This window comes from Alexandromys fortis, unplaced genomic scaffold (assembly GCF_014885135.2).
Source record: "Alexandromys fortis isolate MF-2015 unplaced genomic scaffold, M_Fortis_MF-2015_v1.1 scaffold_40, whole genome shotgun sequence".
Lineage (NCBI taxonomy): Eukaryota > Metazoa > Chordata > Mammalia > Rodentia > Cricetidae > Alexandromys > Alexandromys fortis.
Window position 1 is genome coordinate 10,288,280 of NW_026067966.1, and position 11,380 is coordinate 10,299,659.

At 39.5% G+C, this 11,380-nt stretch overlaps 1 protein-coding gene across 1 annotated transcript in view; it reads right to left on the minus strand.

Annotated features, from left to right (window-relative positions):
- Nucleotides 1–11,380, minus strand: part of Fastkd2 (FAST kinase domains 2) — a 29,453-nt gene that overhangs the window by 12,679 nt on the left and 5,394 nt on the right. Inside the window, exons 2-7 of the mRNA XM_050154285.1 lie at nucleotides 6,309–7,120; nucleotides 4,327–4,430; nucleotides 3,624–3,732; nucleotides 3,241–3,364; nucleotides 2,861–3,000; nucleotides 955–1,127 (exon numbers count right to left, since the gene is read on the minus strand). Coding sequence (XP_050010242.1) covers nucleotides 955–1,127; nucleotides 2,861–3,000; nucleotides 3,241–3,364; nucleotides 3,624–3,732; nucleotides 4,327–4,430; nucleotides 6,309–7,037 — 1,379 coding nt within the window. The 5' untranslated portion in view covers nucleotides 7,038–7,120. The remainder of the gene's footprint in view (nucleotides 1–954; nucleotides 1,128–2,860; nucleotides 3,001–3,240; nucleotides 3,365–3,623; nucleotides 3,733–4,326; nucleotides 4,431–6,308; nucleotides 7,121–11,380) is intronic.

Below are 11,380 nucleotides of genomic sequence, written 5' to 3' on the forward strand. Positions count from 1 at the left end.
CTCTCTCTCTCTCTCTCTCTCTCTCTCTCTCTCTCTCTCTCTCTCTCTCTCTCTCGTTTTTAGCTTTAGGTTTTTGAAGCAAGAGTTGCAGTCTGTAGCGTAGGTTTGCCTCTGGCTCACAGGTAGCCTCCTGCCCCAACTGTCTAAGTGCTGGATTTATAGGCATGGAAACCACAGCAAGTTTTCCAAGTACATTTTGGCTTACAATAATTAAAATCAGAATCTCAACAGGATATGTATACTCTTATGTGCAACACAAAAGTTAACTTATGCCAAAAACCTAAATGTCCATCAAGAGATGAATAAATATAACATGCTATTAATATACAATTGGAATATTATTTAACCTTTAAAGGAAGAAAAATCCTTCCATATGACGATACAGATGAACTTGGAGTACTCCGTGTTTAATGAATAAGCTTGTCTAGATGAACACATAGCACATATTCCAAATTGAGAAACAGTAGAAAAATGTGAGGAAGGAAAGAGGGGAAAGAGAGGAAAAGCTGTTCATCAGGGATTGTTCAAATATGGAGGAGGATGCAGCTCGAGGCAGATGTGCTACGCCTGGAGTCAGCAGCACTGGACTGTCCACTTGAAAGTCGCTAGTAAACCACCGCTCTTGCCCAAAACACTTACTGCAACAATGAATTTTAAAGAGACATTTCTTTTTGATGAAGTTCAAAAGGACAAATAATTTAGGAATTAATAGTAAAAGAGACAAGCTCAAAATGAAAACTTCTATAATGAACAACTGCACCTAAAGAACAAAGGAACACACAAACAAAGAACCACAAAGGTAAGACTATTCTATTCAACTCTAAAAATAAATGCTGCTGTATTTCCAGACATGGTGGCTGGGAACATGGTCATGCTTACTAGTGTGGGAAGCCTGAGATCTGCAGTCCTTTCTGTAAGCACACCTGTGACAACGTAAAGGAAATCGGTACGTACTCTCTGTTTTGGCCTTTGCGGATGTGATTGAGAGAGGAATACACATGAAGGATAGAAACAATGTTCTTCATGTTTAGAGCACCAGGCTCCTCCACTACCCTCTCCATAAGCTTATCCATCAAATCAGGATGTCGAAAACCAAGGTCTTCAAATAACAGGAGAAAAAAGATGACCTTAAAAACAGAAAGGAGGGGAAGTTACTCAACAGCTACCATAGTGGTTTTAAATCTCAAAGAACTTAAGCAACAAAATACTACCCCAAAAGGATAATCATGTGTTTTGTCTTTAATCAGATATCAACTTAATGAGCAATCTCTTCTAAGCTGAGAACCAAGACTAATAACCAAGAGCCAAGAATAATCTCCATACCTCATTTAAATCTTTCTTAGCAGGAGGCAGTAGCACACGCCTTTAATCCCAGCACTTGGGAATCAGAGGCAGGCAGACCTCTAAATTTGAGGCCAGCTTGGTTTATAGAATGAGCTTCAAGACACCCAAGGCTTCACAAAGAAACCCTGTCACAAACAACAACAAATCCTTTCTTACCCATTTTTCATACAACAGATCTAAAAATTACTTTATACTGTGCTTGAACTGCTCCCACTTCTAAACTCTGCCTAGATTCTCATATATATGGCAACTCAAACATTTTTTCCTTTTATTTTACCCATAGGCTGGCGTGAGCTTGTGATCCTCCAGTCTCAGCCTCCTGAGAGGCTAGGTGGATTGATTGATGGGGGATTTCCCTCTGTATGCTATGAATATGTTTTATTACCATTGGTTAATAAAGAAGCTGCCTCAGTCTATAGCAGGGCAAAATATAGCCAGGCTGGAAGAGATATAGAGAGAGAGCAGGCAGAGTCAGAGAAACACCATGTAGCTGCCGAAGGAGAAGGACCTGGAACCTTTCGGGTAAGCCACAGTCTCGTGGCAGTACATAGATTAATAGAATGGGTTAATTCAAATGTAAGAGCTAGCTAGAAATATGCCTGAGTCATTGGCCGAACAGTGTTGTAATTACTATAGTTTCTGTGTGATTATTTGGGTCTGAGCAGTTGGAAATGAATGAGCAGTCTCTGCCAACATGGGATCCTAGCTGTGTGCCACCAAGTCCAGTTGGGTTATCCGAGCCTTAACACTAATAAGGCACAAATATTTTCCCATCTTTCCTTGTCTTTTTAACTTTTTTTTAAATTAGTATGAATAGTATTCCATTTCTTTATGGCATTTTCAAACAAAATTTGTTGTTGTAACTCAAATATGTCTGTTTTATATTAATATATGGAAGTGAAATATCATGATTAAGATATATTTCACTTCCAATTTCCTGCTGGGTAATATTAACCACAAGAATTACTGTCTTTGAACTCAATTTTAATAATAAATTCAAAATTCATCTTACTCTCTTAACCAACTGAATCCACTGATCAGCCTCCACCTACTTCACTAGAAAAAGTAAGGTTCACACGCTGTTACATTTAGACATCTGGACTGTTAAACATGGATCCTGAAAGTCTGGGACTCCAAAGAAAATAGGTAAGATCATAAGTAGTAACATTTCATTCTTCAAAACCATGAGCCTGTCATACATCATTAGTTAGATTTTTATTATTCAAAGCTAATAAGAAAATAGGACCCACAAGGCTCAATAGTTAGTTCACCTACCATAAAACCCTTTGATAACCAAGCAGAAGAACTTTGGACAATGTAGCTGTGCTTTCCCACAGAAAACTGACCACGGAGGATCTACTCTATCAATGTTTAGCCTGTAGAAGGAGATGGCGCTGAGCTAATTTAGCACTGGAATATTCTGACATATTCTGACATAATGACCTCTCTAAGCAGAAACAAGGGAATGAACAAGCTTCCTGAAAGTTTCCCTGTTATATCCCCAACAGAAACTCACCTGTTTCAGCTTCCAGATTTCAAAAGTTGTAGCCACATAGTCAGCTATGCTCTTGAAGAGATCTTCATTTTGGTATCGCAGGCCTCTACAGGACTGCAGTATGCTGATCAAGACTTTAAAAGGACACCCGTGGATATTATCTTTAAGAATGAGTTAAATACACAAGCATTACCAGATGGCTTTGAGCATAAGATTCAAGATATTCATACCTTCTTTGGGAAAAAAAACAACAACAACAACACTATTTTGAAGGAAAACAAAACAATGGCCAAAAATAAAATTTATATGTAACCAGTCATCAGTTCTGCATCATAAGAGCCAAGATTTCAAAACAAGTGAACGGTCAGATACGGCAGATAATATGGAAAAAGCCCTCTTACCTATGACCACCTTACTGCATTCATTCAGAAGGACAATAGAGCGGTGATCCATTGCAGCCAGTACTTCAAACATGTGTTGGCTATTCAAGACAGAAAATCTGTCCAACTCCTTCAAGGCTTTCATCTACAGAAAACAAACTTGCATTTAATTATCATCTGTGGAAAATTTAATGCTGAAGAAACAAGCATGAGGCTTAAGAAAGGTGTCCACAAATACAAAAGTAAATATATATACACAGATATGTTTGCACACACAGATAGATGTCTTAAGTCATTTCAGCAAAAGTACAGCCACATCCTCCTTCAAAACCGACTTGAGGGAGTGACAGGTCAAAGGACAGTTTCTTCAAACTTTATCCACTTGAGAAAAGCCAGGTGTTTACCTCCAGTTTCTTCTTAAGAGCAAATGGCGTGTCTTTCCCGATATATTTCATCACTGTTTGTAATGTGAAGATGTGTTCTATCTTCCAAACTTGCTGATCAACTAGGATTCTGTCATTAGACACAAGAAATAGGATGATCCTAGAATCCAGCCCCTACTTGGAATAGACCAGAAAGAAGAAATCTACAGACGTGGTCTACCTGCCCAAGAGGGTATAAGCGGTTAGAGAAGAACCTAAATCATTCTAGGATACTTCCTCTTACATTACTGTACTGCCTTTATTAATGAACAAGTCACATCAGATTAAAGGTATCCACATAACCTTCCCTAGTCTGTGACATCAGATCACTTGGATCAATTTTATATCTTCATAAGATACAGTGTGATCCCTACAGTGTCCTAGTAACCATTCTGAATTTAGTATACATGTCAGTTCTCCCCCTGATTTTACATCAGTACTAGAGTCTAAGAAAAACTAATTTCAATATTACCTACAAATTTTTAGAAAGAGATCCTTTAAGAATTACTATCTTCAGGTTTATATCATTCAGAGTTGGAATTTTAAGCTTAATAAAATATTAACAATCACCAATGCCTACTTTATTAGTGTCTCCCAAAAAAGGAATCAATTTTCCTTGGGCTTCTAAATTGCCCATATCAGGGCCACAGAGAAAACCACAGGAAGAAACCTAGGAGGTTCTTACCGCAACCCTGCTCGAAGCGCATTCACATTCATGCATGGCTCCAAAGTCTTTAAAGCAGTTGACAAAATTGAAAGACATCTCTCATCACACTCATTGATGCGCTCCTGGTAAAACACAATTGCAAACAGCAAAGGCCATGAGATGTGTACTAGCTTTGCAAGCAAAACCTCTGAACCCACACTTTCACAGGACTAAGTACCAGACCAGCAAGTCATGGAGTCCATCATACACAGATACCCAGGAAGTAAGCTATGACAATTCAGTGGCTTTCCAGATAATTGACACGTAACCTTTTAAACATCAACACTTTCCTATGCATCAATAGAAATCTATTTGATATTGATTTTATTCATTTGCTTGTGAAATAACTACATTAAACACCATTTTTACCCCTTCATGGGACCTCAAACCCCCAAACCACCATGGGGATATTAGAGTAGAATAACAGAGGATCTACTAAAGTAGATAGGCCAATCGCTCCCCTAAAAGTAAGAATAACACAAGTTATGACATAGTAACACAGTAGAATCCTATAGAATAACAGAAAATCTACTAAAGTAGATAGGCCAATCGCTCCCCTAAAAGTAAGAATAACACAAGTTATGACATAGTAACACAGTAGAATCCTATAGAATAACAGAAGATCTATTAAAGTACATAGGCCAATTGCTCCCCTCAATGAGCCTTAGAGGGCTGTCCTTACAACTTCCACATAGCCTTCCTTCCCTGAGCACCATGCTACAAGTGCCTGTGAATCTTCTTACTCACGTGGCCCACTGCATTTGACCACCACTCTCTGGGTCTCAGTCAGGTGCTAGTTTAGTCCAGAAATGCCAGGGGAGACCTGGGCAGAGAACAGTGCTGACTGCTGGGAACGGTCAGACTACTTGGCTCAGATGCACTGATGGAACACTGCCCTCTCACCTCTGGCTAAGCATCTTTATGACACCCACACATTATGGAGGAACAGTCACATGCAGACTTGCTGACTATGTTCCTGGTTGGGAATACCTGTGCAAGGTCTACTACATAGCTGCATCACTGTAGTGGGAACTGAGTCACACCAATCACTGCAAGTGACTGGACAAGAAACAAATACAGGGCTTAACAAGCAAAATATAAAATTTAATAGTTCTTGCTTGAGAACATATGAAGTTTACATAAAAAATTAAAAACTCATCTACCTATCAACTCAACTCATGAATTCCAGTGAAACAAGAGTATGTGATACATTATCTCCAGGCAAGTAATGCAATTTAGGATATTTCCTTCATCATTGAGTTTAGACGTCTGACATAGCCATTCTTTAAAAGTAAAGAATATACGTCTGGTGCCATATAAATGACATAATGTGCAAACTTGAGCAGGCCAATCCCTTGCCTGAAATTCTCCCATGAACTCCTAAGCCTACCAGCAAATACAAGCTCCAGTGGACACAAAACTGTGGCACCTTGTACATGACTGACACCCAATATGCATTCGTTGTGTGAATCGAGGAATCCACGAGCTGCTAAGCAAGCTGTGTGGTATCATTAAATCTGTTTCCTTGTCTTCAGAGCTGGTGAGAGGATTAGGACACAATGCGAGGAAACTGCTAGCTCACGTCCTTCCCTATCCCTCTTTCCTTCAACTACCAACCTTTCTTTGTATGGCTTGCCTTTCTCTTCATTTTAGCTTCTTTGTTCCTACTTAGCCCTAGAGAAGGTAAGTGGAGCAGGCTTCCACAAATTTCCAAAGCAAAAAATTATCTAACTTAAGGTCTCCTAGACATATACTATATAATACAGAAATGCACATTAAAAACATATATTCCACTGACAGTCTCTTCTTATATTTTTGGTTGTGAGCTTAGCCTTTAAAGGTTGAGCCACCTCTCCAGCCCCTGAAATCCCCTTTAAGGAAGCTATACACATCTCCTTCCCTGACTCGTTCAAAATATGTTAAACACAGTAAAGCCACACTTAAGTCTCCATTTGACTTACCTGAATCGTCCTCAGCAACGTCTGAACCATAAGAGTATTCTGGGGGACGCCCAGCTTCATGACAGCATTCAGACTGAAGAGAAGGTGGTCATAGTGCATAATCTTGGCTTCTCTCATCATTTGTGCGCACAGCTGATGAAAGGCGGGGTGACCGAACATCAGCTGTATCTCAAAGCGCCTCTTGTCTCCAGACACCCTTCTGACAATTGTCCACATTGCTAAGAAATAGCTACTACTAGGAAATGTGGGCGCTCTTGAGAATGTGTCGAGCACGTCACTCAAGGAGTTACACTCCTGGGCCAGCTTTTTATGACTCATGGGGGTTGGTCTCATCTTCTTGGTGAGCACATCTTCACTGGAGCTATGATGGAAGTTTATTTTCATTAAATCATGATCAGATGCCCCATCAGAGACAAGAGTATGTTCTGAGTCAGAGGACAGTCTTCTAGGACAAAGCACTCGGCCAAATTTAAAGACAACTGCGTGTCTTACGCCTTTAGTTTGAGTACAATCATCTACTGATTTCAAAATACCCTGAAAGAGGTATCTAACAGATGGCCGCAGTCCATCCTCAAAACCATTTAGCAGGCGGTTTCTTGGGTTCCATTTTGAATAAACAACTTCTGGTCTGCAAAATCCCAGAGGATATATCCTCAGAACTCTGCTTCTTGGCAGCACAGCACGCAACTGTCCGAGGTTCCAGAGCAAGGAATGTGCTTTGTTACTCATTTTGCTCTCCACGGCACACTCCCAAATAACAATACAACAAAATTTGACTTCTTCCTAAAATAGAGCATATGCTGAGGACTATCCTGCAGGGGATAGGCAAATAAAAAAAATAACAGTTAAAATTTTTGCATCTAACAGGAGCCTGATGGATATCTATGAGCCACTAGAGCTTCATATTAAAAAGGCAAAACTATATCCCCAGTATGTCTCTCCTACTTTTATTCCAATGTGCACATCATTGTAAAGTACCCAGGTCAGTTATTTTAGCAGTGGTATAAAATAGCTTCTTGGTTAATAATAATAATAATAATTTCCCATGTAGGTGTTCAATAAGTAAGTCTTCTTCTGCTAAGAGTAATTTCGTTAATGCTACTTTGGAGGCCTCCACTGAAAATAGTATCATTGATGGACACTTTCAACAGAATGATCTAGCAATTAGCAAAACCAAAACATTAAGAAAATGTACTTAGGTCTGACCACCGGAGCCTTGGCCCTGACTGCTCCTGGAGAGGTAAGAGTCTGTGTTCAAGTGTGGAGAGCCCAGCTCTCTAGACTCATCACAGGAAAAATCCATCAAGATGAAGTCTCAATTCTGAACATCCATACCCTAATTACAAGAGCAGCCACATAAATAAAAGAAACATTACTAAAGCTTAAGTTGCACATCAAACCGCACACACTAATAGCAGGAGACTTCAATACCCCACTCTCACCACTGGACAGGTCTGTAGAGAAATAAGAGAATTAACAGATATCATTACTCAAATGAACTTAACAAGACATCTATAGAACCCAAACACAGAAGAATATACCTTCTTCTCAGCAGCACCTCATGGAACCTTCTCTAAAATTGGTCCATACACGGTAACAAAGATACAAAAACCTCAACTGATACAAAAAACGGAGTAACCCCCTGTATCTTATCAGATCACCATGGCTTAAAGATAGAATTCAACAACAATACTAATTACAGAAAGTCTATGAATTCATGGATATTGAACAATGCTCGACTGAATCACCACTGGGTCAAGGAAGAAATAAATTAAAGACTTCATAGAATTTAACAAAAATAAGGGCACACATACCCCAAAAAACCCATGGAACACTATGAAAGCAGAGCTAAGAGGAAAGTTCATAGCACTAAGTACCTACATAAAGAAAGTGGAGAAATCTCACACTAGTGACTTAACAGCACACCTGAAAGCTCTAGAATAAAAAGAAGCAGACTCACCCAGGAGGAGTAGAAGACAGGAAATAATCAAATTGAGGGCTGAAATCAATAAAATAGAAACAAAGAGAACAGTAAAAAAAAATCAATGAAACAAAGAACTGGTTCTTCAAGAAAAGCAACAATATAGACAAATCCTAACCCAAACTAACCAAGAGGCAGAGAAAGACTATCCAAATTAACAAAATCAGAAATGAAAGGGGGGACATAACAACAGACACTGAGGAAACTCAAAGAATCATTAGGTCTTACTTCAAAAACCTATAGTCCACAAAATTAGGGAATCTAAAAGAAATGGACAAATTAAATCAAGACCAGACAAACAATTTAAATAGACCCTATAACCCCTAAGGAAATAGAAGTCATCAAAAGTCTCCAACCAAGAATAAATAAATAAATAAAAATAAAAATCCCAGAGCCAGATGGGCAGATTTCTACCAGAAGTCAAATTTTCGCTATTTGCAGATAATATGAGAGTATGTATAAGTGACCCCCAAAATTCTACCAGGGAACTCCTATAGCTGATAAACACCTTCAGTAATGTGGTAGAATACAAGATCAACTCAAAAAAAAAAAAGCAGTAGCCCTCCTATATACAAATGATAAAAGGGCTGAGTAAGAAATCAGAGAAACATCGCACTTTACAATAGCCACAAATAACGTAAAGTACCTTGGGGTAACACTAAGCAAAAAAGCAAAAGACCTGCACAAAAAGAACTTTAAGTCTTTGAAGAATGAAATCGAAGAATATACCAGAAAATGGAAAGCTCTCCCATGCTCTTGTATAGGTAGGATCAATATAATAAAAATGGCAATCTTACCAAAAGCAATCTATAGATTCAATGCAATCCCCATCAAAATCCCAACACAATTCTTCACAGACCTGAAAAGAACAATACTCAACTTCGTATGGAAAAACAAAAAACTCAGGATAGTCAAAACAATCCTGTACAAGAAAGGAACTTCTGGAAGCATCACAATCCCTGACTTCAAACTCTACTACAGAGCTGTAGTAATTAAAAACGGTATTGGCATAAAAAGACAGGTAAACCAATGTAATCAAATCAAAGACACTGATATTAATCCACACACCTGTGAACACCTGATTTTTTGCAAAGAAGCTAAAATCATACAATGGAAAAAGAAAGAAAGCATCTTCAACAAATGGTGCTGGCATAACTAGATGCCAACATGTAGAAGAATGTAAATAGATCCATATCTATCCCCATGCACAAAACTCAAGTCCAAATGGATCAAAGACCTCAACATAAATTCAACCACAATGAATGTCACAGAAAATAAAGTGGGAAGTACTTTTGAATGCATGGGCACAGGAGACCACTTCCTAAATATAATACCAGTAGCAGAGACATTGAGAGCAAAAATTAATAAATGGAACCTCCTGGCACTGAGAATGGCTCACAAAATCAATATATCTCTTTCCTTGCTGTCACTTTCTGTCCTTCCCCCATCTCGACCATCCTATTCCCTCATGTTCTGTTCCTCCTTCTCTTGCCCCCTCCCAACATGGTCCCTATTTTCTCAGGAAATCTTATCTATTTCCCCTTTCCCCATGGATCCATGTATGTCTGTCTTAAAATTCTCCTTGTTCCCCAGTTTCTCTGGAGTCATGGACTGTAACTTCCGACAGGCAAAGGATGCAGTCAATAAGACAAAACAGCAGCCTACAGAATAGGAAAAGATCTTCACCAACCCCACATCGAACAGAGGACTGTTCCCCAAAATATATAAAGAACTCAAGAAACTAGACGTTAAAATACCAAATAATCCAATTTTTAAAAATGGGGTAACAGATCTAAACAGAGAATTCTCGACAGGTCTCAAATTACTGAAAGACACTTAAGGAATTGCTCAGTATCCTCAGAGATACCATCTTACCCCAGTCAGAAAGGCTAAGATCAAAATTACCAATGATTGCTTATGCTGGAGAGGAAGTGAGGTAAGGGGACACTCCTCCATTGCTGGTGGGAGTGCAAAATTGTACAGTCACTTTGGAAATCAATATATCAATTTCTCAGAAAATTGGAAATCAATCTATATCAAGATCCAGCAATACAACTCTTGGATATATAACCAAAGGATGCAGACCCATACCACAAGGACATGTGCTCAACTATGTTCATAGAAGCATTATTCATAGTAGCCAGAACCTGGAAACAACTTAGATGCCCCTCAACTGAAAGATGGATAATGAAAATGTGACACATTCACACAGTGGAGTAAAAAAAAAAAAAATGGTGTCTTGAAATTTGCATGCAAATGGATGAAACTAAATAAAAAAAACCATCCTGAGTGATGTAACCGAGACCCAGAAAGTCAAGCACGGTTTGTACTCACTCGTAAGTGGATATTCGATGCAAAACAAAGGATAACCAGCCTATATATAGTCCATGACCCCAGAGAAGCTGGGGAACAAGGAGAACCCTAAGAGAAACATACATGGATCCCTGGGGGAAGGGGAAATAGACAAGAACTCCTGAGAAAATTGGAAGCTTGGGTAGGGGAGAAGAGGGATAGGAGGGGAGGGAGGAAGAGAACACCAGGGAATGGAATGATCGCGATAGGGGGGAGCAAGGAAAGAGGTATCTTGATTGTGGGAGCCATTATGGAGCTAGCAAGAAACCTGGCACCAGGGAAATTCCCCCAGGAATACACAAGGATGACACCAGGTAAGACCCTAAGCAATAGTGGAGAAGGTGCCTGAACTGGCCTTGCCCTGCAATCAGATTGACGACTACCTTAATTGTCATCACAAGAACCTTCAGCAGTCAACTGATAGAAACAGATGCAGAGATCCACAGCTACGCTCTGGGTCGAGCTTCCAGAGACCAGTACAAGAAAGGGAGGAACAATAATATGAGCAAAGGGGTCAAGACCGTGATGGGGAAAACCCATAGAAACAACTGACCTGAGCTAGTGGCTGACAGCAAGAGGAAACTGCATAGGACCGAACTAGGCCTTCTGAACGTGGGTGACAGATGTGTGGCTACTGGCAGTGGGTCCAGAATTTATCCCTAGTACTTGAACTAGCTTTTTGGAGCTCATTCCTTTTGGAGGGACATTTTGCTCAGCCTAAACTTACGGGGGGGGGGGG